Source organism: Microcaecilia unicolor, chromosome 2, assembly GCF_901765095.1.
Source record: "Microcaecilia unicolor chromosome 2, aMicUni1.1, whole genome shotgun sequence".
NCBI classification, from domain to species: domain Eukaryota; kingdom Metazoa; phylum Chordata; class Amphibia; order Gymnophiona; family Siphonopidae; genus Microcaecilia; species Microcaecilia unicolor.
In genome coordinates, this window is record NC_044032.1 from 85,680,931 (window position 1) to 85,708,616 (window position 27,686).

The 27,686-nt window shown below is 43.1% G+C and overlaps 1 protein-coding gene across 1 annotated transcript in view; it reads right to left on the bottom strand.

Annotated features, from left to right (window-relative positions):
* Positions 1 to 4,037: 4,037 nt before the first annotated feature.
* Positions 4,038 to 27,686, bottom strand: part of HCN1 (hyperpolarization activated cyclic nucleotide gated potassium channel 1) — a 702,491-nt gene continuing 678,842 nt past the window's right edge. Inside the window, exons 7-10 of the mRNA XM_030193113.1 lie at positions 24,155 to 24,319; positions 4,227 to 4,939; positions 4,164 to 4,174; positions 4,038 to 4,104 (exon numbers count right to left, since the gene is read on the bottom strand). Of these exons, the coding sequence (XP_030048973.1) occupies positions 4,038 to 4,104; positions 4,164 to 4,174; positions 4,227 to 4,939; positions 24,155 to 24,319 (956 nt within the window). The remainder of the gene's footprint in view (positions 4,105 to 4,163; positions 4,175 to 4,226; positions 4,940 to 24,154; positions 24,320 to 27,686) is intronic.

Consider the following 27,686-nt stretch of genomic DNA (forward strand, 5'->3'; position numbering starts at 1 on the left):
GATGGCAGCATTGTCAAATTCATGCAGTTTGCAGGGTTGAGCATACGATTTGCATTTCTAACCTTGCATGTAAAAAGGACCTTTGCAGGTTTTAAGCTTTGCATTTAAATTCATTTAAATGATCAAAGACTGGCTCAAACTAAACTCCTAAACAAAGACATTGCAATGTAACATCACTCAGAAGCAACTGTCATTGGGTCTAGGAAGTTATATACAAGTGGTGTTAGTTAATTCTTGTTTAAAGTCTTTTACTCAATGGAAATCTACAAAAGTCCATTCAGCATCCTAAAATGGAAATGATAGACAAGATTTGACAAATGAAATATTAAGAGCTATGATCATGCCAGTCCGTTAACATGATTTGCATATGTTGTACTCTAGTCTGTTTCAAACTGGGTTCTAATTAGAATAAAGCACCAAATGAAGAACCATCTTTATTATGAACACACAAAATGGACGGTGTGACTAAACTTCTAAAGAGATATAAACATTTTGAGTGACATTTTAGAAAGGATGTACAAATCAGAATTGAAACATCCAGGTTGGGATGTTTCAAGTTCCACGAGTATTTTAGAACAGGGTTTGCTGACATGGAACCTGTTCTAACATTCACGGTGAAATGGATATTTATGTGTCTGTTACTTGCAGCTGGAGCATCCATTTTAGAAGCATAAACATCTAAAATATGAACAGGGCAACCCGGGCACAAAAATGCTCATGTACTGGCACGTCTCTATTAATGTTATAAAATGGCAACATCAAGGTTTACATGCCAGAACATAACAATGTCAGCAATTTTAAAAACATACATGTGTATTTTTCCTGAAGCTGTCACAGAACCTGGTATCCTTTGCCAGTTCACTTGGGGGGGGGGGGGGGGGGAGGGGGAGGGGCGCTGAAGGATTAAGGGAGCACCCTCCCCTAACTCCTTCAGTGGAGCACTGCTCAATATGAGCACTTTTCTTAAACCTAGACATCACAGGAAGCAGGTATAAATTTTGATGCTGATCTTTTCGGACAGAGATGTACATTCCCCTTCTGAAATGGAGAGTACACAATTGGGGGCCCTTTTACTAAGCCGCATAAGCGCCTATGCGCACCCAATGTATGCCAGTTCTGAGTTACTGGCCAGCTACCATGTGGCCCTTGTGGTAATTTCATGTTTGGCGCGCATCCGCTATGCACGTCCAAAAAATATTTTTTATTTTCTGTTGCGCATTTGACGCACATAGGTCATTACAGTGTGAGACATTACTGTTAGGTCAATGGCTGTCGGTACGGTCTCAGACCCAAAATGGACACGCGGCAATTTTCATTTTGCCGCACATCCATTTTTGGCAAAAATTTTAAAAGGGCATTTACAGGTGCGCTAAAAATGATTCTGCGCGCACCCAAAACACGTCTACACTACCGCAGGCCATTTTTCAGTGCACCTTAGTAAAAGGACCCCTTACTTTTCAGTCTTATCCTACCTATAACATGTTTTTTGACCATGCCCCCTTATTATATGTATGTTTTAGAGCTGCAGATACTTATATCCTGGCCTTGTAAAATCAAGATTAATGGGCCCTTTTACTAAGCTGCGGTGAAAGGGAGCCTGCACTAGCATCAGCATGTGTTTTTGAGGTGCGCTGAGGTCCCCCCCCCCTTTTATCACTGTCTTTTTTGAGGCTGTCTTTTTTGAGGAAAAGAAATGGCTGTGTAGTAAGTGAAACACCACGCGGCTATTTCGGGGGCAGCCCTTACCACCACCCACTGAGATGGGAGTAAGGGATCCTGCGCTACCTGATTACCGCCAGTTAATTTCCAGCAAAAATAGATCAACGCCGGAAATGGCATACGCTAGGAGTGGGAACTACCGCTGGGCTCCTGCAGTAGTTTTGGATTGGCGTGCAGTAAACCCGCGGTACCAATGCTTAGTAAAAGAGACCTTTAGACATGTATACAGTATAAACATCTAAACGCCAGTTAATGCACATCTAAAACCCATATAGCGCTTCTAAAATAAGCACATTTAATACAATAGTGGAAGTTAAAGTAAATGTTTATTCATCTAAACTATTAAGTGGCTGACATAAACTATCATCTTTCATAAAGTCAAAATTCTAATCAAGAAGCTTCCCTCCCCCCCCTCCCCAAATCATTTTACAGGGAAAGTGGATCAAAAATTGGACAAGGAAATTTTGGATTTTTAGTGGACAAGTTTTAAAAAAAATCATAACCTTCCTGGAGTTCTTGGGGAGAGGGGGGAGATACTTACTGCTGTAAAATATGGCATTTTTACTACAGCTTAGTTTATCGCTGATCAACCTATATGGAAGAGGTATAGCCAGAACTCAGTTTCGAAGGGGGTCCGGGGGTAGACTAAAGAGAACATGCTGAAGCACATTCTGCTGTTTATGTTTATTTGAATCTTATCATTAGACATTTGTCATTAGACCTGGGTGATACAATTTATTGGATTTTGTGACTCCTGACCCAGGCATCACCGAAACATGACTGTGTTGAGTCTTATGCTTTTTATATTGTGCCTTAAACATAAGATTCTCTTTTGTTGGATTATTTTTGCATTGCCTCATTTCTCTCTCTGGTTTGGAAGATTTGTGAGGGTTGTTTACTTCTTTTGTTTTTGTGGTTACGCCACTGCTATATGGGAGCCTGACTGTTAGTGGTAGTACCATACAACTACCACTAGGGGCCATGGGCATAATTTTGAACCCGATGCTGGCAGGTACAGGTTGGTTGGAGGGAATGTTCAGGGGACTCTTGGTCGAGGTGTGACCCGGACTGTGGTTTTATTTGTTAGAACTAGCCTTGGAAGAGGGCTCCCTGGGAGCATCGGGCTATGCTGGAATAACACAGCTTGCAAAGTTCAACATAAGCTGCATTATTTGATTTATATGATAATGCTTTGCATCTCATTTTATATCCCACATTATGGTGCAAATATTTGCCATCTAGCACGTGTTAGACAAATATGTGTTATCCCCTTAACATATATTAGTAACTACCCCCTTCAACGGTTAATTTTTCAGGTAAAAGGACTTTTTAATAAATGCCCTCCACGTATGCTAGTAAAAGCACATACTTTCTTTGATCTTTGTTTTCTTGGAGATACTACTGGGGAAGGTTCAGTCTGGGGAAGGCAAGATGAGCAGAGTTTTGCATTTTCAAAATTGCACGAGTTGTTTTTACTGGAAAATGTACTCTCAGAAAAAGTAGGTGCAAATTTTGGGGCCCTTTTACTGAGCTACATAAGTGTCTACATGCGCCCAACATGCATCAAAATGGAGTTACCACACGGCTACCACGTGGCTCTTGCGGTAATTTCATTTTTGGTGCATGTCTGATATGCGCGTCCAAAAATAATTTTCATTTTCTGCCACACGTATCGGACACACGCCAAGTGGCATTTAGCATACATAGGTCATTACCGCCCAGTTACCACGTGAGACTTTACTGCTAGGTTAATGGCTGGCGGTAAGGTCTCAGACCCAATTTTCATTTTGCCGCATGTCCATTTTCGGCAAAAAATGTAAAAAAGCATTTTTTACAGGTGCGCTGAAAAATGATTCTGTGCATGCCCAAAACACGCGTCTACACTACTGCAGGCCAATTTTCAGCACGCCTTTGTAAAAGGGCCCCTAGTTCAGGTGCATGTTTCCTGGGCAATATTCAAAGGGAAAGTATATTTGCACTTTTCCTTTGAGAAACGATGCAAAATCCAGAGGTAAGAGTACTCACAGACTTTGCAACTGCTCATACTGTTTTCAAAATTGCCTCATATCTGATTGAAAGAAAGGAAGACATGTACATAATACTTAAATTTAAACATATTTTCAACTTCATTCTTTAGATACATATATATATTTATATATAATATTTTTTTACATTTTTGTTTGATATATCCATATGATATTCCTACATAATAGTTGCAGAGATTTCTCAGGTAGTAGATTAAAAATAGTTTGGGGGAATATTCATAGTCTTTATTTTTTTTTTTACAAAGTTGCTATGTTATATACAGATATCAAAAATCATAAATTTGAAGCATATTTTGGTTTATCTGCTTCTGGGTCTGTATTTAAGACTGTTGAAGAATCTCTGTTTGGAGACAAAACAGGAGCTGTAGTGGAAGTAGAAGCAGGAGTAGGAACAGGGACAGAGGCAGGTCCTGGAACAGGGACAGAGGCAGGCCCTGGAGCAGGAACTGGAGGTGAAGAAACTGAGGCTGGTGGTTGTGGTGTTGCAGCTCCTCGAACAGGAGGAATTGCTCCTGAAGACATCTGTCGGAAGAGAGAAACTCTCTGTGGGGCAGTGCTCCGGTTACCGCTCTGAATACCTGTTCCTTGAATGCTCGAGATAGGTTGTGGAATTGAGGCTAAGGACTCTCCTACAGTTGGATGAGGCCTAGTAATTGGAGTCGAGATCTCATGGGGCAAAGAAGGCTGTGAGGCAGAGAGAGGTCTCACTTCTCTTGTCAGGTTGGTGTTGTGGAGAGCTTGTGTACTCTTGTGAGCTTCATTTTTCTTTGACGAACTAGGTGCTTGATGCTGTTGCTGCTGTATTAATGACAACTGTGAAGCAGTCGGAGAGCCATATTGAAAAGTTCGGCCTCCCCGTGGGCTCTGTACTGGTGGACTAAAGACTGCAGCAGTATAGGAGCAAGGTGAGAGAATGGTAGATTGTTGTGGACTTGGTGCTGGAGAATTCAAGTTTCCATGAGACATACTGGTTGTGGTATGAGAAGGTGCTTTCATTCTTAAAGAAGTCGTCGAATTTAGAGCTGACATCCGCTGGAGACTAGCTGTAGCAACAGTTTCAATCATTTCTCTATCTTGATTCACAATCTGTTTCAGGATTTCACTATCTTGATTGTTGAAAACTCCAGTATTGAGGTCCTTTTGAAACCTCTGTAGAAGAATTGAATTTTTCTTCCCTGTTAGAAAAAAAATATATATACCTTAATGAGTAGCTCAATGACCAATGCACAAGCTAGGATTTTAGCTCAGCTTAAAGAAATACACCATGGTCATTACTGGATTCATAAAGTGGTCACTGGAAATTATCCAGGGACCCTGCTATTCAGCGCCAATGCCTGGATAATTATTCTTAAAATTATCATTTTTCTGTTTCTGTGTTGTTTGGACAGATATTCTTTTTTATTTCTTCAGTTTGACTTTTTATTCTTTTGAACATTTATCATTGTTTAGTTCTTTCTTTGCCCCACCTCTCTCTAATTTTTGCTTTCTCATCTTTAATTTGATTTATGTGCCATTCCCTGCTGCTTCTTTTTGCTCTCTAATTTTTCTTTGCATTTTTGCTGCATTCTTTACTTCTAATTCACCATTTCTCGTTTTCATTTGTAACATTTTTTTATTGAGAATTATCTGACCCTTCAACCCACATAGAGAAAATCAAGTATTGTAATGTCATACAGTATCAGAACAGTAATCAATACACAATTATGTTTGTACAAAAGCTTTTTACACCATCCCCCTCCTTTCTCTCCTCCTTCCCTACCCAAATCTACCCAGAGGTTCTAAAATTCCCCTTAGAAACAGGTTCCTTCTGAGAGCTGTGCAGCCAATCAGAGCTCTCCTTTTAAACACACAAACACTTCTTAACATTCCATTTCTCTATTTAATATTAAAAATAACCTTTAAAACCCTCATTTTTAATTTTTAACTATATAAATCAAGTCACAGCCATGCCCTAATCTGTTTTATGTAAAATCTGCATTTTTATAGACCCCTATTAAACAGAACACTTTTAATTCACAGTGTTCTGCATGAAAATGGGGACCAAACGAAACCATGGCACATGTCTGTAAGCTATCTACATCTGAATTCTTTAGTTTTTAACCTTGAAAACAACTTTAAATTTATTTAAAACTAGTAAAAAAGGCCCGTTTCTGCCTGTGATGAAACGGGCGCTAGCGGGCACGGGAGTCCCTTCCCCTCCCCTTACGTTAGTCTCCCTGGTGGTCTAGAGGTACCTGTTTGGTCGGGGCAGGAAAGAAAGAGCCCCCTCTTTCCTGCCCGTAGCGGTCCTGCTAGCTGCCTTGCTGCATCGTGTGGGAGTTCGGCTCTCGGCGTTTCAAAATGGCCGCCGAGAGTTGAAGTCTTGCGAGGCAGCTTCAAATCTCGGCGGCCATTTTGAATCGCTGAGAGCCGGACTCAGACATGATGCAGCCGGGCAGCTAGTAGCAGCGCTCCGGGCAGGAAAGCGGGGGTTCCTTCGTTCCTGCCCGAGCGAACAGGTACCGCTAGACCACCAGGGATAGTGGCGTAAGGGGAGGGGAGGTGACGGGGGGAGGGAAGGTGATGAGGGGAAGAGTGTGCTACCGGGGGCAGGTCAGTACCTTGAAAGGGGTGGGGCGAGTACAGTGAAAGGGGTGGGGCGATGGGGCGAAAGGGGACGGGGTGATGGGCACGTCGTCGTCAGCTGGGATTTCTTGGAAGGGGAGGAGTAGGGAAACTTTTCATTTGCCTTGTTTTCTTGTTCCGCCCTTAACGTATTCATGTGTGACGCGAGGGCGGGGCCTGAAGACATGGTGAGTGTTGTGGCTTCACCACCATGAACTTACGAACCGGTGTGTGAGTGCCTGCAGTGATGTCAGTGTCCTCAGAACGTTGAGGGTGCGTTTTATTATAGTAGATGTTGTTTAAACCTGCAAGTATCCTTGCAGGTCTCCCTAGACCTCACTGCACATGCAATGAATGTGCCGTTTTGAAGTTATTTGTGGGCTTTCTGTAGCCCCCTTAATTTTCCCAGCAGTCCTTGGGCAAACTTAATTAAAACTGCGCCATTCGCATGCAGTTCGTGCATGCTCAATTGCGCAATTACTCCAATTGCGTCATGATCCAAATTTCATGAACAGACCATTTGTGGGTCAGAACTGGTGTTCCCCACTTTAATTAAATTAAAATATTGTTGGTGTAGTATTTCCTGGGCCTCCAGAATACCTTTGGAGCCTTCAGGACTCACAAATGTGCATGTTGCACGTCACATCATCAGTGATGTCACTACACATCACAGTATTGTGCATGCCTGCACAGCAACTTTCAGGGCATATCAGGGCCCAGCACCACCAGGGGCTTTCCTAACTGCCCCAGATTCCTCTACCTTCAGTGCAGCCCAGAACCCTGCGGGTTGCGTTGGAAACACAACTTATGCTTCAGGTCCGCCCTGACACGGAACCACCTTCAAGAGGCCCCAGAACCCCCTCTGGCACTTCCCCTACCAGGTAAAATTTTAAAATATATATATTTTTTTTCATACTGGTTACAGTATAGATGCAAATAAATTTTGCTAAACAATTTTCTATCTGCTTAGATTTGCGGAGAACGGTTCCAGCATCTGCTGAGTTACTCAATATTCTCCTTTTTTCAACTATCAAAGTAGCAATTGGCTCATTTTATTGACTTTTCATAAAAATGTCTCTTAATGCACTGTAAAAGATTAACTGTATAAGATGTTGTTAGGGCATTAAGGGGTCCTTTCACCAAGCAGTGGGAAAAAGGGCCCTGCGCTAGTGGCGGGGGCCTTTTTTCCTGTGTTCCAGGGTCCTTTTTACCGCAGCAGGTAAAAAGCCTCCAGAGAAACATGGCCATGCGGTAAAAGAACTCTTACTGCGTGGCCAAGCAGCGGGGAGTCCTTACCATCACCAATTGAGGTGGCAATAAGGGCTCCCGCGGTAACTGGCCAGTGTGCGGTGATGCCCAATTAAATCCATTTCTGGGGGTTTTCTTTTTCCCCCAGAAATGGCATGTGCTCAGGGCGGAACTACCGCCGGCGGCGATTTTGGGCCTCCGAGAGACTGAGCCGGGCACGGGGCAGGACCACCATCACCAGGCCTAAGGCAGAATCATCGCTGCCGCCGCCCCCCTGCCCCCCTGCAGGCAGCGCGGCTCCTTCCTCTGCCCAGCATTGCCTTCACCTGTTTTCCTTAGGTCGTACATGCTCAGTCTCAAAACTGAGCATGCGCGGCCTGAGGGCCCAGCAGCTGCTAGGCAGGCAATGCAAGGGGGGCCTGGTGCTGGAGTTTTCTCTCTCCTGCCCCTGTCGGGATGCAATCACCTGGGTCCCATCAGGAACAGGAGAGAGAGACCCCTGCACCTGGCCCCCCTGGAGGCCCGAGCCCGGGGAATTTTGCCTCCCCTGCCCCCCTTCTCGGTGGCTGTGTTGGGCCGGCAGTAGTCCCGATTTAGAATTCGGTAAGCCCGTGTTGGGCTTACTGATGCTTTGTAAAAGACCCCCTAAGTTTCCCTCTCACATTTAATAATTGTTTTAACACATTGAGGGGCATAATGGAACAGAAACGCCTATCTCCATGGGCGTTTATCTCCGAGAACGGGTCCGTGAAGGGGTGGGGCGGATCGTATTTTTTAAAAGAAAAAGACGCCCATGTTTTATTCGTCAAGGTATGAGCTGGGCGTTTTTGCTTTTCAGCGATAATGGAAAATGAAATCGCCCAGCTCAAAAACGAATAAATCCAAGGCATTTGTTCGTGGGAGGGGCCAGGATTCATAGTGCACTGGTCCCCCTCACATGGCAGGACACCAACCGGGCACCCTAGGGGGCACTTTTACAAAAACCAAATAAAAGGTAAAAGAGCTCCCAGGTGCATAGCACCCTTCCCTTGGGTGTTGAGCCCCCCAAATCCCCCTCAAAACCCACTGCCCACAAGTCTACATCATTACTATAGCCCTAAGAGGTGAAGGGGGGCACCTACATGTGGGTACAGTGGGTTTGGGGGGGTTGGACGACTAATAGCATTAAGCAGCACAATTGTAACAGGTAGGGGGGGGGATGGGCCTGGGTCCACCTGCCTGACGTCCACTGCACCCCCTAACAACTGCTCCAGGGACCTGCATACTGCTGCTTGGGAGGAGGGTATGACATTTGAGGGTGAAAGTAAACAGTTGTGAAACATCATTTGTTGTGGTGGGAGGGGGTTAGTGACCACTGGGGGAGTCAGGGGAGGTCATCCCCGACTCCCTCTGGGGGTCATCTGGTAATTTAGGGCACTTTTGGGGGCCTTATTCGTCAAAAAACAGGGTCCAGGAAAAGTGTCCTAAATTCTAGCTCAAAACTGTTCCATTATCGGCGAAGGGCGCCCATCTCTGTTCGGCCGATAACCACGCCCCAGTTCCACCTTCGACACGCCTTCGACACGCCCCCGTCCACTTTGTCCGCATCCGCGACGGAGTGCAGTTGAAAGCGACCCAAATTCGGCTTTTGATTATACCGCGTTATTCGTTTTTGTGAGATAAACGCCCATCTCCCGATTTAGGTCGGAACTTGGGCGTTATTCTCGTTCGATTATAAGCTGGACTATCATCTTTCACTCTTTGAGCTTTTCCAGATGTAAAGAGTTCAGAGAAACATAGGGGTCCTTTTACAAAGGCACGCTGAAAAATGACTTGTGGTAGTATAGGCGCGGGTTTTGGGCGAACGCCAATCCATTTTTCAGCGTGCCTGTGAAAAAGGCCTCTTTTTTGCCAAAAATGGACGTGCGGCAAAATCAAAATTGCTGCGCGTCCATTTTGGGTCTGAGACCTTACCACCAGCCATTGACCTAGCAATAAAGAATCCAGGCGGTAATGACCTACGCGTGTCAAATGCTTCCTGGCGCGCATCTGTTACGCACATACGAAAATAAAATATTTTCAGATGCGCGTATCGGACGCGCACCAAAAATGAAATTACCGCAAGAGTCACGCGGTAGTCGGGCGGTAACTCCATTTTGGCGCACACTGGGCATGAATAGATGCTTATGCAGCTTAGTAAAAGGGCCCATAAGTAACATAGTAAGTGACGGCAGATAAAAACCTGAATGGTCCATCCAGTCTGCCAAACAGTCACGCTCATTATCAATTCAAGATTAAATCAACAATGAACGTGACATTATATACTTGATCATGGTCTTTCCTTGGTGTTTCTGGGACATAGACCGTAAAAGTCTGCCCGGCTCTGTCCTAATGTTCCAACTACTGGAGTTGCCATCAAAGCCCACTCCAGCCTATCTGAATCCGTCTTGTCATTTGCGTGACACAGACTGTAAAAGTGTGCGCCGCATTGTCCTAATGTTCCAGATTACTGGAGTTTCCATCAAAGCTCTCTCCAGCCCATCCTAAACCAGATTGCTATATGCGGAACTCAGACCGTACAAATCCAGCCCAGCACTGGCCTTAGTTGATAGTCAGAGTTCCCATTTAAGCGCCACTTGAATTACTGGAGTTTCCATCAAAGCTCTCTCCAGCCCATCCTAAACCAGATTGCTATATGCGGAACTCAGACCGTACAAGTCCAGGCCAGCACTGGCCTTAGTTGATAGTCAGAGTTCCCATTTAAGCGCCACTTGACATGCTTTAAGTTTTGTTTTTTATAACATTTATTTTCCAATTAGAGATCCTCTGTGTTCATCCCATGCCTTTTTGAATTCTGCCACAGTTTTTTTCTCTTCCGCCTCCTTCGGGAGGGCATTCTAGGCATCAACCACCCTCTCTGTGAAAAAGAATTTTCTGACATTACTCCTAAGTCACAACCTCAATTCATGTCCTCTAGTTTTACCATTTTCTCTTCTTTGGAAAATATTTGTTTCTATATTAATATATTATTAAAAGTATTTAAATGTCTGTATCATATTTCCTCTCCTCTAGGGTATACATATTCTGGTCTTCTAGTCTCTTCTCAAATGTCTTTTGGCACAAGCCCCATATCATTTTTATTGCCTTCCTCTGGACCACTTCAAGTTTTCTTACATCTTTAGCAAGATATGGCCTCCAAAACTGAGTACAATACTCCATGCGGGACCTTACCAATGACTTGTACAGGGACATTAACACCTCCTTTCTTCTGCTGGTTCCACCTCTCTCTATACAGCCTTCTGGCTATGGCCACCACCTTGCCACACTGTTTTGTCATCTTCAGATCCTATCACCCCAAGGTCCCTCTCCTTGTCTGTGCATATCAGCCTCTCACCGCCTAATACATACATCTCCCTTGGATTTCTACTCCCTAAGTGCATCACTCTGAACTTCTTTGCATTGAATTTTTATTAATTAAACTCTAGATACTCATATCAAATACTTTTTATTTATTACAAATCATTAAACATGGAGACATTCATCTTCAGCCACCCACACACAGGTTTTTAATTAATAGTGAATCAATGCTTTTTGCAGCAACTTAGCCCTCTAAACAGGCCAGACCTCATCTTGCTTAGTGTTCATTTAACCTTCCCTAATCAGCAAGAAATATCACTTTACTTCCCCTCTGCATATGCTCAGCCCATCCAGCCCACAGTTCCTTCTTTACATCTCTTTCTTTATTATTGCAGGGAAGAGAGTGAAACAGTTCCAATTTACTTCAGCAAGCTGCCATCCTTGTTGTGTATCCTCAGTCAAAGCCTCATCATAATAGATGTGTGAATGTCTAAACTTTAGGTAACAGCATGAGATAATCTTCAGCTGTACTCCTCTATGCAGGACCCCATTTCACTAATTGCTTCATCAGGAGGAGCAAACTTATACCCAAACATATACAAACAAATATGTATCCCTATTAACTACCACCTTAAATACTGAGCTAATAAATGAAAACTAAACACATTTACTACTACTACTACTTAATATTTCTAAAGCGCTACTAGGGTTACGCAGCGCTGTACAATTTAACATAAAAGAACAGGCCCTGCTCAAAGAGCTCATTTACTAATGCAAATTCAGCAGTTTACCGGAGGCAAAAAGTTCAGTCACAGGTCTCAAGAATCCTCACACCATAAAATGCCACTCAAATCAGCACTTCCATGTTACTACAACTCCCCCCCCCCCCCCCCCCAAGAAGTGTTGCCTTAAATGCCATTCCCAACAAACAATTCACCATTCTATCTCTAAGTTTAACCCATAAGGCACCACAGTGTTCCATTGGAAAATGAACCACTGCTCCTTAGTCATCAGAATATCTGATACATATCCTCCTCTCTCAGGTATTATTTGCAAAAGGACCAAATATCAGACCATTTTCTTACTTTTGCATATCCTTTTTCATGCTTTCCACTCCCTCCGGGGTGTCCACTCTGTTACAAATCTTGGTATCATCCGCTAAAAGGCAGACCTTACTTTCTAACCCTTTAGCAATGTCGCTCAGAAATATATTAAACAGAATCGGCCCAAGCACCGATCCTTGAGTCACTTCACTACTCACCTTTCCTTCCTCTGAGTGAATTTGATTAACCACCATCCGCTGTCGTCTGCCTGTCTTCCAATTCCTAATCCAGTTCACCACTTTGAGTCCTAACTTCAGCCTGTCAAGTTTATTCAAGAGCCTCCAATGAGGAATTGTATCAAAGGCTTTGCTGAAATCTAAGTAGATTAAATCTAGCGCATGTTCTCGATCCAATTCTCTGGTCACCCAGTCAAAGAATTCAATCAGATTTGTTTGTCAAGATTTACCTCTGAAAACCATGTTGTCTTGGATCTTGTAACGGATTTCAGCAAATTCACTATCCTTTCCTTCTGCATCGCTTCCATTACTTTTCCAATAACCGAAGTGAGGCTTATCAGCCTGTTTTTTCCAGCTTCTTCTCTGCCACTATTTTTGTGAAGAGGGACTAGATCCGCTCTTCTCCAATCCCACAAATCTTTATAGCTGGCCTGTCATTGCTTTTTATTTATTTATTTATTTTATCCTTTCAGTATTTGGTATACCACCAAATTGAATAGGCTTCAAAGTAGTTCACAGGTTCCAGAAAGAAAAGGAAAATAATTAAAATATAACAACAATATAGAGACAAAATTGAAACAACAGATGTTGTTCAAACATGGCCCCTCAACACCACCTTTATATGTGTGTCTGAATTATCATTAAACTGGAGAAAACTCCTCCCATGATAAAAAGTTGGTCTTTAAACTCCTTGCTGAGAAGTAGAGCCCTATCCAGGGTCCTTGCAGGTGTGCTTCTATCAGAATCTACCTCCTGCAGGTCAGATATCACACAGGATGATCTGAATATAATATCGGGTTAAGAGTACAAGACCGTACTCCCATACAAACTGACTGGAAGACCAGCCAATCTAGAATATGTCTTGCAACGGGTTCAATAGTAACTATAATCCTTCTTTCCTAGGTGAAAATAACACCATGCATCAATTATCCCCAATTGTTCTATATAAAAGTGGAAAACTATAGTGCTCCCTTTATTGGAAATACTGTTCTTCGATCTGTCAGAGGATAATAGTGTACAATTAATATCTCCTGGTAAATAAACAGAGCTATCCAAATGAAGCTTCAAAACGTCAAAAAAAGGTTTGAAAAAAGGCCGAAATGTTGTCATTCAGGGCATAACTGCAAGACCAGCCAATCTAGAGTAATACTCCCTGAATAAATCTATCCTATTTATCCTCTACCTGCCTGGTCATCCAATAATCATAATCCTTAGAAATCAATACAGCTACCTCTATCTTATGGACTTTATATGAGGAAGCATAAACTTGGACCTATCCCCTTAATGCTATGATTTTTGTGTTCTGAGGGCAATGAGTATGTCTCCTGAGGAAACACCAAATCTGCCTTAGATTTCTACAAATGGGATAGCATTCTTATTCTCTTTGATAGGAGAATTCAAAACATTCCACAATATGAATTTAACCATGGAAATTAAAAATTTGCCATGTAAAGCCAATCCTTAAAGTTTTAGTTAGCACTAAAGTGACCTGATATAAAAGGTTATTTGGATATAAAACAATGGAAAAGGGCCTAATACATAGAACTACCCCATCTTCCTCCGCTACAAATTCCTGTAACGCAGAGCATAACACAGGTGGATATAACCTCAATTTCTCCTCCCAGAACTAGTATGGATAAACCAACGCCCACTGTAGGGCACTGATAATATACCCAAACCTGATCCTTCCTCCTCCAAAATGGTTGTAATAAGGAGAGAGACGCATACAGAAAAAAAGAAAGTGGAAAAGAAAGAGAGAAGAGAGAAAAAATATACAGTCTGACCACGAGTTAGGGCCCACTGCATGCCTTCTGGAAGATCATGAGAAGATCCAACAAAGTCCATATAAACCAGAAATCTTGGGGTAGATTGAAGAACGGGCACCAAAAGTTAGATGCAAACAATTGTGTGCTAAGCAAGTATGCTAGAGGAAGTTGGTATTTGAGTTCCAAAGACTGGTACATATGCTCGAACCTAAATACTATCAGTTGTATGTGTAACTGACAATATTCTATAAACCTAGAATGCAAGTGCCTGACATGCCATTACCCCTCCCATGCTAATGCCCCCTCTGCAGTTCCATGTTACAAAACATAAGAGTTAAAGTTTATAGAATAGCGCTTATATGCAGTTATGTGCGTAAATGCAAATGCGTGCCAACTAATGCTACTTTAGGGTCATTACTGGCAATTCAAAAAAGACCTCACGAACCAAGTAAACCATAGACTCCTAAATGGTCTCTTCCCCGCGGAAAATGGAAACATCCTACTCACTCCGCTGCCAAAAGATGCTAAGAAAAGCACAATGGACCTAACCAACTACCGACCAGTCGCTTCTATCCCACTCACAACAAAATTGATGGAAGGCATAGTGATGAAACAACTCAAGGAATACCTAACCAAACACTCAATTCTACATGAGTCTGAATTAGGATTTCGATCAAATCATAGCACTGAAACTGTACTAGTGTCTGCAATGAATTCATTAAAAAAAAACAATCGCAACCGGCAAGAACATACTCATACTACAATTCAATATGTCTAGTGCTTTCAACATGGTGGATCATGGAATATTACTACACCTATTAGAATACTTCGGAATCAGAGGCCCAGTTCTCAAATGGTTCTAAGGATTCCTCACCACCAGATCCTACCAAGTAACAACGAACACTGACAGATCACCACCTTGGATACCGGAATGTGGAGTCCCTCAAGGATCCCCCCTTTCACCAACTATTTTCAACCTAATGATAATACCATTAGCCAAACTCCTAGCCAATCAAAACCTTAACCCCCACATATATGCTGACGACGTCATGATCTTTATCCCGTTCAAAAGTGACTTAAACAAAATAACCAACGAGATTAACCAGAGCTTCCAAATCACTCTTGGGCGGACTCATTCCAGTTAAAACTTAACGCAGAAAAAACTCAATGTCTAGTTCTCACTTCCCAATATAACACAAACAATTACCCCACTATAATCACACCCTACTGCACACTTCCTATCTCAGAAAATCTGAAAATTCTTGGAGTCACTATTGATCAAAACCTCACACTCGATACCCATGTGAAGAATACAACGAATTATAGTTTCTGTGTTACCTGCAGGTTAATGCAATCACACTATTTTATACAATTTGCATTAATCCTATTTGAATATAATATGTTAATATGATGCTTTGCTTATACTTGAATGCAACACAGTTCATTAGAATTTTATGGTTAAAGTCCTTCTTAACCTTAATGTGGACCAGCGGTCTCAACCGGTGTGTTGTGAGCACCTGGGAGGTGTATTGCAGGGCCGGTACACAGAACAGCTTTATTTTTCTCCTGTTTATAAGGTAGCATGCTTCTTTCTTCTCCTTCCATGGATACAAAACCTCTGCCTCCCCATCCCACCTCACCGAGTCCAGCACCTCTTCCTCATCCTCCTTCAGCACCTCCAGTCCATCAAACCTGAGTTCTTTGCCAGTGCCAACATTGGCATCAACAGCAGTAACATGCTGCCTGGGCCGAGCTGGATCCTTCCCTGTGCAGCATCCTGACTCTCTAACATAAGTTTCTTTTTATGCGTGGCAGGATGCTGCAGAAGGAAAGATCCAGATTGGCCCAGGCAGCATGTTAGTGCTGCTGGCACCAGTGAAGCAGTCAGGTTTGATGGACCAGGCGTGCACTGCTGAAGGAAGACAATGAAGAGGTTCTGGACTTGCAGGAGAGCGGGGGGGGGGGGGGGGGGGGGGGGAGGTGGAAAGCAGAGGTGCTGGACCTGTGCAGGGGAAGAGGACAGGGGGAAATATGAGACCATGGGGGGTGGGGATAGGGGCACATGTCAGACTGTGGAGTGTGGGAGGTGGGGCTTGGAGAGAGGGAGACACATCAGACTGTGGGGGCTGGGAGAAATGTCAAACCATGGGGGTGGGGATGGGGGTGAGGAGAGGGAGAGATCCTAGACTGCAGGGGAAGGGAGGAGATGCAGCTACACAAATCCCAATGCTGTCTTTCTTCCCAGGTTGTGTAGGTGGTAAACTGCACTTAGTTGGCTTGTACTTCTGGTGCACAGTTTGCCACATACACAGCCTGTGAAGGAGCAGGAGCATCGAGATTTGTGTAGCTGCATCTCTTGCTGCCAGGCTGGGTTTTCTGTGGCTGCCTTCCTCTTCGAGCCGTTGCCCTGCTAAGCACTGAAGCTGCACTTTTTTGGTGGGTGGGGGGAGAGAGGGAACATATATAGCTACTAGGTCATAAGGGGGAAGGGGAGGGGACAGGGAACTGCTTGAACATAAGGGGGAAGGGGTAGTGGAGGGACACAGAGGGCTGGACCATAGGTAAGGAGGAGAGAAATGAGTAGGCGGCAGGGCTGTGGAGTCATTACACTAAATCTTCAACTCCGACTCTGACTCCAACTCTTGGAGAGGGGACATAGAGCTGTTGGGCCATAAGGGGGAAGGGGAGAGGGGGGAACATGGAGTTGATGCACCACAGGGGTGGAGGGGAAGGGAGAGGGGACAGGGATTGCTGGATCATAAGAGGGGAGGGGGAGAGAGAGGGATCAGGGAGTGCTGGACTATAGAGGTGGAGGGAAAGGAAGTGGGGAAAAAGGAAAGCTAGACCATGGGATAAAGGAGAGAGGGGATAGGGAGATATTGGACCATTAGAGGTACAGGACAGAGGGGTGGGCAGCACATCTGTGGAGTCATCACACCAGACCTTTGACTCCGACTCCCAAGGGGGAAGGGGAGGCGGGGAACATGGAGTTGCTGCACCATAGGGGTGGAGGGGAAGGGAGAGGGGACTGGGATTGCTGGATCATAAGAGGGAAGGGGGAGAGAGAGGAAATGGGGTGTGCTGGACTATAGAGGTGGTGGGAAAGGGAGTAGGGACAAGGAACGCTAGACCATGGGATAAAGGAGAGAGGGGACAGGGAGATATTGGACCATTAGAGGTAGAGAGAGGGGTGGGCAGCACATCTGTGGAGTCATTACACCAGACCTTTGACTCCGACTCCTGGAAAAAGTGAACTGACATTAGGCTTTAAATTTTTTATCCTGGATCTAAAGTACTGGTAAAGTTATCTTATATTTACTAGTACTTTATATCCAGGATAAAAATCTATATAAGTATAAAATGATAAATTTACCTTATGTTATAATGTTGTTACTTTTTATTTTGAAGCTGGAGTCAGAGTCGGTACATTTTTACCTGATAGTGGAGAGATTTATATTGCTATTACTCAGATGACATGAGATATACACACACACAGCTTGATAACTTTCCCCATTCCACAGTAAATGCCCCTCCTCCTCTCCCCAATGAGAATGTCATTCTACATGTTGCCATCACCTTGCCTACTGCATAGGTGGAGCCCAAAACAAATTTGCCCCCGTGGATCTCAGGATAATGTCTAACCAATGCATGTTAGTACATTGATTACCACAGTTATACCCTCATTTCATTTTCTTATGTTGTGAATTTAGAAAACAGTTTCAAACAGTTTTTAAAAAGTATAAAATGGCCTGTAATAATCAGAAACCATAAAATACAAGAACCATGTTAAAATACATTTCAAATTTACAGGAAGAAATTTAAACAAGAACTGCCCTGAAATGTGTACAGGTGTGAGTGACAAGTATTAAGTGAACACTGAAGAATGTCCAGACTGGACACAACGATTGCATACAGTCACAGCAAGATTCCCAGGTTAGCATTAAATTTCAGTCTCCAATCCCATTCTACACTTCAATGACATTACCATAAGACATATTCTAATGCCAAAGATGCCAAGTTACATTACATTATATTTGGGCTTACATCCCGCCAATACCTTTTCAGTTCTAAGTGGTTAACAAACAGCTTAAAGGGATATAGAGATCAGAATATTTCTCTAAGAATTACAATGGTTGCTTTGGAGACAAGCAGAAATCTAATTCCAGGCTGGAGATTTTGTGATAGGACTGCTGAGAAGGGGAGAGCAGGGGGGCAAGATTCCCTGGGCCCCGCCTCAAAGGGGTGCCTGGCTGACCCAGTGGCATAGGGGGCCTGTGCCCCCTCCACCTTCGGCTCAGGCCCGCCCAACTGCAGTACCTTGAATGACTGGTGGGGATGCCCAAGCCCCGCCAGCCAAATAGCTATGAAGCCCAACCCTCCCTGGTGTAAGTAAGTCAGCAGCATGCTTTCCAGCAGCCAATGTCGGCACTTTGTGCATGCTCAGTTCACACGTATGAACTGAGCATGTGTGAGAAAGTGACAGTCTCGGCTGCTAGAAAGCATGCTGCTGACTTCCTTAAACCAGGGGAGGTTCAGGCTTTGGAGTTATTTGGCTGGCGGGACTTGGGCATCCCCACCGGCAAAGGTAACATTTTTAATGAGGGGAGGGGAAATGGAGTCAGGAAGAGCACAGAAATGAATGGTTGGTCTCAAAGTCCCTCCCCACCTCACCCCCCCATGGGCTGCTGGCTATGCCCCTGTGTTTCCTGACTGATGGTACGGCAGGGTGGGAGGACCCTCTAAGACTGTTTGCTCTGGACCTGCTTTTATCTCTCGTGACCCTGGTTCTGTATTTCTGACAACCCCAATTTTGTGCATTATGGGACTTGCAGCACTGATTTCAATGGACAGGACCAGGAACTACAAATCCCACAACAGGTCTGTCTAAAAAAATGTCCATTCTGGAACTGGGTAACTTGGCATCTCTGTAATGCCCTTTTCTTACAATGTATAAATGGTATTTATGAAGTATATATGGTATTTATGGAGAAGAATGATTATAAAAGCCATTAGTTTATCACCTAATAAAATTCAAATATATTTTCTGAACTATGAATTGACAGGATTTGTTCTTGTTATGATACACTTAGGCTGGATTAATACTATATTGGGCCCTCGGCAAACATATATTTGTGGGCCTCCTCCTACCAGGGACCCCCATCCCCCACCAACATTTCACCTCTCCAGAAGTAGCAGTGGAAAGTGTTGAGCCTAGCTGTGAATATGATAGCAGTAATAGGTTGTGAGTGAGCATGGGGACTATACAAGCACATGCTTTGAATGGAGAGGCTTAATAGGTAGAGGTGGAGAGCTGCCAAGTTGCCCAATTCCAGGAGGGAAATTCTGAGCCAGTCCTGGATTTCTACAACCCTATCATGGTACATTATGGGAACAAAGAGCTGACTTCAAATGGTGGTATCAGACTACAAATAGAATACTGACTTCGAATATAGGTTCAAAAACAGGACTGGCCAAAAAGTTTCCCTCCTGGAGCTAGGTAACTTGACAGCTCTGGAACAGTGGGTTGAGAACCAGGGAAGCTGGGCAAGTCATTTTTACTTTCTGTTGCCAGTTCTTTTTCTCTGCTGACAGCAGACTTCACACGTTTCCCATTCTTCTGTCCTAATTCTTTTCAACAATCTCCACCCCACCCCCCCAGGTCCAGAACACTTACTGGTTCCACTGGTTCTCTCCATAGACCCTGTGCAGGGCTAATCTTGGCCTATAGCCCTTGCAGATCAGCCCCGCCTTCCTATGACTAGAGGCCTTCCCATTGGCTGGATTTTGCCACAGCTTCTGTACTGGAAGGGTAGAGCATGAAGAGCTGTAGTGGGCTAAACTCTGAACAATATCCACACATTTAGCCATCCTTCTGGCTTTGAGGCCCCGATGCTCAAAAGTAAAAGCAGGCAGTAGAGGCCATTAGTGCTGTATTAGCGCCTGCATTTACTTGCGCAAAATGTTCAGAAGCCCGAAGCATGGGAACAAACAAGTGAGCAGGTGAACAATGCAAGTAGCATGCTAATGTAGTCAAGCTCATGTTAATGAGGACATTTTGGATTCCTCCCCAATTCTCAGAAAAGAGTGCTTGAAACAAAATGTTTCCAAGTTTTTAAGTTTATTTGAAATTTCCCACTCGTCCTCTGGAGGACCATCAGGGCGGCTTACAATCTAAAAATAGTAAGGAGAGAGAAATGTGCTATAGAAAGAAAAAAAAGGAGGAGAGAGAAAAAGGAAAGATGACAAACAGAGAAAAAGAATGGGAAAGGAGGGATGAACTACAAAAATGAGACAGGAAAGTGGGTAGGGCAGGGCAAAAGGAAGGGATACTCCACAGAAAATCAGGACTCGTAGGATCGCAAGCATCATTAATCATAAGCATCTGTATAAAGATATGTTTTGAGCTTGTTTTTAAAGGTGCTAAGAGAAGTTTGAGAGTGGAGTAAATTGGGCAGTGCATTCCAGAGACGAGGGCCTTGTACTGAAAAGATGGAATTTCTGGTATGTTCCTGGGTAATCAAACGATAGGAGTGGTAAGCAAATTTTGGGAAGAGAATCTGAGCGCATGAGTTGGGCTATAAGGAATCAGAAGACAAAAGAGATAGGGTGGTTCACTAGAAGTAAGTGTCTTAAAGATCAGTAGAAAACGTTTGTAGGTTATACGGTGTGTTATTGGCAACCAATGAGCATCTTTCAAATGTGGAGTAATGTGGTTATATTTTCTGGCATTGCAAATTAGACAGTGGTATTTTGGATGATTGCAAATGTCAGAGATCTTTAATTCTGAGACCTTGGTATAAGGAATTTCAGTAATCTAATTGGGAAATGATAAGCGAGTGGACGAAGATATGAAGTGCAGGGGAGAAAAATCAAAGAATGAACAGAATTTATCCTCTGAAGTTTGAAAAAACAGCTGTCGACTACCTTAGAAATTTGTGGTTTAAAGTAAAGAGATGATTCTAATAACATGCCAAAGATGCGGAAAGTGTCTGTTTGTGGTACTGGGATATTGACGAGAAGAAGTGGTGTCAGTAGAGACTAAGGGTTGGAAGGAAAGGTTTGCCTTTTTGCGGATGACACAAAAATAGCCAGTAGAGTGGATACCCTGGAGGGAGTAGAAACGATGAGAAGGGATCTTCAAATGTTAGAATGGTCGAGGGCAGTTAAAGTTTAATGCCAAGAAGTGTAGAGTGATGCACTTGGGCAGCAGACACCCAAAAGAGAGATACTGGATTGGAAGGGAGAGATTAGTAAGCTGGACTCAAGAGAGAGACTTTGGGGTGTTGGTGTCTGAGGATCTAAAGGTGAAGAAACAATGTGACAAGGCGATGGCCATGGCCAGAAGAATGCTAGGCAGCATAGAGAGGGGTATAACCAGCAGAAGAAAGGAGGTGTTGATGCCCCTCTACAAGTCGTTGGTGAGGCCCCACTTGGAGTACTGTGTTCGGTTTTGGAGGCCATATCTTGCTAAAGATGTAAAAAAACTGGAAGTGGTGCAAAGAAAAGCTACAAAAATGGTATGGGATTTGGGTTGCAAACCGTAAGAGGAGAAACTTGCTGACCTGAACATGTATACCTTGGAGGAAAGGAGAAACAGGGGTGACATGATACTGATGTTCAAATATTTGAAAGGTGTTAAACAGAAAACAAACCTTTTTCGGAAACGGGAAGGCGGTAGAACTAGAGGACATCAATTGAGGTTGAAGGGGGGCAGACTCAGGAGTAATGTCAGGAAGTATTTTTTCACAGAGATGGTGGTGGATATGTGGAATGCTCTCTCTCGGGAGGTGGTGGAGATGAAAACGGTAATGGAATTCAAACATACGTGGGATAAACACAAAGGAATCCTGTTTAGAAGGAATGGATTCACAGATTCTTAGCGGAAATTAGGTGGCGACACCGGTAATTGGGAAGCAAAACTGGTGCTGGGCAAACTTCTACAGTCTACGCCATGATCATAATTGAATAGATATGGATGGGCTGGAGTGTGAAGTTTAAGGGGTTTTGACGTTAGCTTCAGAACTTAGTACAAGAACAGTGCTGAGCAGACTTCTACGGTCTGTGCCCTGAGAATGGCAAGGACAAATCAAACTCAGGTATAAAGTATCACATACCATGTAAAATGAGTTTATTTTATTTATTTATTTGTTTCATTTGTATCCCACATTTTCCCACCTATTTGCAGGCTCAATGTGGCTTATATGGTACCGCAACGGCGTTCGCCAGTTGCGGTATGAACAAATACAGGTGTTCATCTTTTTGGGCAGACTGTATGGACCGTACAGGTCTTTATCTGCCGTCATTTACTATGTTACTATTACTATGTTAGTCCCTTTCTCAGAGAAAATAATATGTTAATGTAACCAGGTGGTTACCTTAGATCGTTTATGAAATAGTAAGCTGATCTCAGAAGCAGTGCAATCGTCCAGTTTGCAAAGGATTTGGATGTCATTGGTGTATATAAATATTGTGAGTTTTAGTGTCTGAACAAATGTGAGAAGTGGCGCAAGGAAAATATTAAAAAAGGTGAGAGAAAGAATGGATCCATGGTGGACACCTGAAACTAAATGGATCCATGGTGGACACCTGAAACTAAAGGAAAGGGAGCAGAGGTTGAGCTATTAAAGGATACTGTATAATGTCTGTTAGTTAAGTATGAAGTAAACCAGTGTAAAGCCAGTCAGACAGGTCAATAGAGTGAAGAAGTGGAAGTAACATGGAATGCTCCATAAGATCAAAGATAGTAAGAGGATAGATTTACCTTGATTGGGGAAGCGATAAAGGTAGTACTGTTGCAAAAAATAACGCCAGGTCGGAGCAGGCGTTAGGCTGCTGGAAGAGAGGATTTCTTATGATTCTCACGCTTCCCTCATGAATCTCTCTGCAAAATCTGCCCATTTTGATTGCTTTTAGAAGCAGAAGGAAGCCCATGCAAGCACTTGAGGATTTCTTATGATTCTCATGCTTCCCTCATGAATCTCTCTGCAAAATCTGCCCGTTTTGATTGCTTTTAGAAACAGAAGGAAGCCCATGCAAGCACTTAAGCGCTGGTCATGAGAAACAGCATACCCAAGCGAAAGCACACATTGGCATCTATTTCCTCTGTCTAAATTTAAAGAGTCCACGCTAAAAAAATTGGAAACGCCCAAAGTGAGAACACATATTGGCGTCTGTTTCCTGCATCTAAATATAAGAGTCCAAGCTAAAACAAAAAAATTTAAATGCATATATTTAGGCCGCAGAAAACAGACGCCAATATGTGCTTCACGTTCAAATTTTACCAGGCGCATGCACACAGGAGCCAAACTTACCAAGGAACTCTTCTGCGCATGCATCAAACACAATCCTCCCATGCCAAAGCGCAATCCTCTCACTGAACTCCTTAATGCTCAATGCTATGAGCATACCTATATTTCCATCTTGCTAGCATTGAGCATTAGGGTGTTGTTCTTCTGCGCTATTCTGGGAAGTATTTTTATGGCACTATTTGGAACAGTGCCAGAGTTTTGAGCATCAATGCTTGAGACAGAGGGTCCTTTTACTAAGCCGCAGCAAAAGTGGCCTGCAGTAGTGTGGGCATGTGTTTTTGGTGCATGCCTGGCCAGTTTTTACCGCATCCGGGAAAAAGGGCTTGCAGTAAAATTGAAATCAATGCCCACCTATTTACGGCCTGAGTCCTTAACGCCACCCACTGATCTAGTGGTAAGGGCTCATGTGCTACACACGCGGTGACCAGTTGGCATGTGCCAACTGCTTAAAGTCGGAAACGTTGCGCGCTGAAGGAAATAAAAAATAATTTGTCCCGGCAGTATGGGCATGTGCCCAATCCAAAATTACCACCAGGGGGGCACACTAACCTGGCAACAGTCTCATTTTGGTGCGCACTGCACGCACGTAGAGCCTACCAAGCCTTTGTAAAAGGGCCCCATAATGGACACATTTTTTGAATCTTGAATAAATCCAGACAGTTGGCAGTCCTAGCCTCCTGAATCTTGAGCATATCTGACAAGGCCCCTAAACTTTTGTGCCCAAGGCACATACCTTGTTTGCCTATGCATTAATCCAGCTCTGGATACACTTCTGTAAAAACAAGCAGTGCTGTGAATTTAAAGAATTAAAGATGAATCTACCAATGAAGATGATTAAGAACATAATACCTATCCTGTCGAGTCTGTCTATGGCCACTGTTTCAAAGGCTCTCCTCATCATGGGGTACTCCTCCAGTACTTCATTAAAATGGTCAACAGACAGGGAATACAGGCGACAGTATGTGTCAGCTCTTACACTTGCTGTACGGCGACCCTTGGTCAAGAGACAAATCTCTGGAAGAGACAAGCATGGACAGAAACAAAATAATATCAGCATAAAATAGTTCAAGGTTTGCAAAAATAAAAATGGTGGCTCAATCTTTAGCAATCACAATCAGTGTCATTTTTAAAATGCCAACCACAATGTTTATTTACTTATTCCAGTTTCTATGATGTATGAATATTAATCTCAGAGTACCAGCAAAACTTAAAACAGACTAATACATGAAAATAACTAATGTATGTAAAATAGAAACATTAAAGAATCACTTAGCACCATCATAAACACACTCAAATAACAAAGATTTTGAATTCTTATGAAATGTATGAAACTTACTGTAAATAATGTGATTCTAACCTAAGTGATATAGAAATATTCCACAGTGCAGGCCCCTCCCTCTCTCCCCATTGAGCATGTCATTCTACTTGTTGATGTCACCTTACCTCCTGCACAGGTGGAACCTGAAACAAATTTGCCCCTGTAGATCTCAGGATAAAATCTAACCAAAATATTAGCCAAATAAGTGGAGATACCATTATGCAAAACCACATATACCAGATAGCAGATCTTAAACACAGTTCTATGCATAACTAGGAATCAGTGTAATCTCTCCAAAAAGGAGAGATATATCTGCCTACAACATGCTACCAATCATGCTGTGGCATTTTGTACTAACTGTAATTCCCTGAGTGATGTCACAGGAAGCCCAGATAAAAGGGCATTAGAGAAGTCTAAATGTCCAAAAATGAAAAATTGCAATACAGTCTAAAAATCTGAAATGGAGACATAGGTCCCGATGCACAAACAGGGCTAAATACCATATAGGAAATTTTGATCCTTTTTTGAAAGCGACAATACCAAGGCAGGAGGGAGGAGCTGTTGCTCTCACTCAACGTTTCTTTAAGGTACCAGGGAGAGGTGCGGGGGTTAAGGTCAGGACTTGGAGGGGGTGTGCCAGCATGGGGGGCGGAGGAGTCCGGTTCACTGGACCACCAGGGAAAATTTTTTTTAAAGGATGGGGTGGGGGGGGGGGGGGGGGGGGGGGGGGGGGGGAGTCAGGGTATAACAGGGAAAACATTTAAAAGTATTCACCGGGGGGGGGGGGGGGGGGGGGGGGTGGTGTCGGGGTCCACTGGACCACCAGGGAAATTTTAAAAAAATTGGGGAGGGCTCATGGTGGGGCTCGGCTGGCGGGCGCCGGGAGGTTGGAAGCACAAGCAAGTAGCCTTTGCAGCTGCCTACTGTGCTCCCTCCTCTTCGACAACTCCAGAGCAGCTGTAAAATTTGCTTTTTAAATTGCAGCTGCTCTCGAGCTGTGCATCTCCTGGAATTCTCATGAGAATACTAATGAGCTCATTAGAATAATAATGCGCTCACTATAATACATTTGCATGGGGATCTCTGTTGCTGCTAACGGCACATGTTAGAGCCATGGAAAACCCCTTTTTGCATGGTTAGGTCGAAGGCACTTGATGCACCAGAGTACAGGTCCATTACCAAATCACCTGATTACACTGGGCACACCATTTGAAGCCACTGGGGGGGTCTTCTTCAACATAAAAAGAAGAATTGTGGCCAAATTAAATTCCTTAATTGTAAGCCTCAAATTGAGGTTGGAGCTCTGGACTAAGTGGGCCTAGCAATTTGAGAAAAATAAAGAGAACTTGAAAAGCAGAAAAAACTAAAACTATTATAAAGGGGACAAGAGAGAATATAATGAAAACAAAAATAAAGGAAAAATACCATTCATGGGAAGATACTGCAAATAAGAGAAAAACACTTTCAGTGATGAGAACACAATAACGCGTCCTCCATGCTCCGTAGAAAAATGAAGACTGAGAGCCCTGCGCTCATGTATCAGGCGGGAAAGCACCAGCACATACAAGCTGGGATGCTGCTAGAAACTTCTACAATCTTCTCATTAATTAGTGTCTGTACCGGGCTCTGTTGGATGATGTTACCTAACTGTGAGAATACAACTGGCTTGCTTGTCCTCGGAGAAATATATATTCCCTACTGACCCCCAACCACTATTCATATAGCTGCAAAATCTATCTGCTCTTTGGATAATGTAAGACGCCTGCTCTTCCTCTGCCTTAACTCTGCCTAGGTTCTATATGGATATAGCCAGGGTGGTTAGATGAAATTTTGTCTGAACACTGTCATATGGGGGTTGAATACTGATGGGTAACAGACTTATATATCTACTGGCTGCTGGTAAACATGTAACTCCTTTTGAGAATACCTCCAATATGCTCAAACATGAAAGTCCTTTTGAGAATTTCTCAATATGCATTTAGTACTAAATGATGATCAGGTACTGAACAGAATCCAAATTGTCTTGATTTCATATAGGAAAAAAATAGGTATATATTTTTTTTCCAGAAATGGAAAAGCACCAGCAAAAAAACAGGAGCTAGAGAGAAGTAATTCTTTATACCTTTTTTAAAACCTCTTATTCAGGTATTCATTATTTATCTGGATTTAACTCACGCCTTTTCAGTTGTAACTCAACGTCAGTTACTTTCAGGTATTTCAGCGCCTGCCATACCTAACTACCCAGGTAACGTTGGGCATATCTATCTATCTATCTATCTATCTATCTATCTATCTATCTATCTATCTATCTATCTATCTATCTTTATCAAGTTAACTTTACGTTAGATATTCAACCTTATACTGGATACTAAATATGTGACCTCTTAGATACCTTGGTAAACCATCCCAGTTCATCTGTAAAAAGAAGCACAGAAATGGTCATGGAGCCTGAGAATGAAAAATATGCCAGCAGCCTGTCCTGGTGCCTGATCAGATAAAAGCTCAAGTAGCCTTGCTGACCCAAGTGCCATTACCACACCCCCATCCAGAAGCAGTGGCCAACAGAAGAGCTCAGATAACCTGGGCCCAGCTGCACTGCAACTATTGCAAACTTATCCACATCTTCATCCCCATTGACAGGAGTTAAAACTAGAGAGACTACCACTGCTGTCCCTCAAACCATGAAGTGAAAAGTCAGCTGCACTGATTTCCAGGCATCAAAGTTTAGGCACACTAGGATTATATTTTAAGTTTTATTGAATTTGATATACCACATGTAAATTTAAATATCTAATTACCATGCACTAAATGCTAAGAAACCCATTTTACAACTATGGATTTCTTAGCATGCACTAACCTTTAGTAAAAGGGCCTCTAAATGGTTAACAACATACTAAAAATCATGATTAAAGTACAATAAAATAAAATAGCAAAAATCATAAAATAATGCAACTTAGAATAAAACAAGTTAAAATTACTAGAGAATTAAAATAAAATAAGGAAAAATTAGATCTTACCTGATAATTTTCTTTCCATTAGTTCGTCACACTATTCCAGGACGAG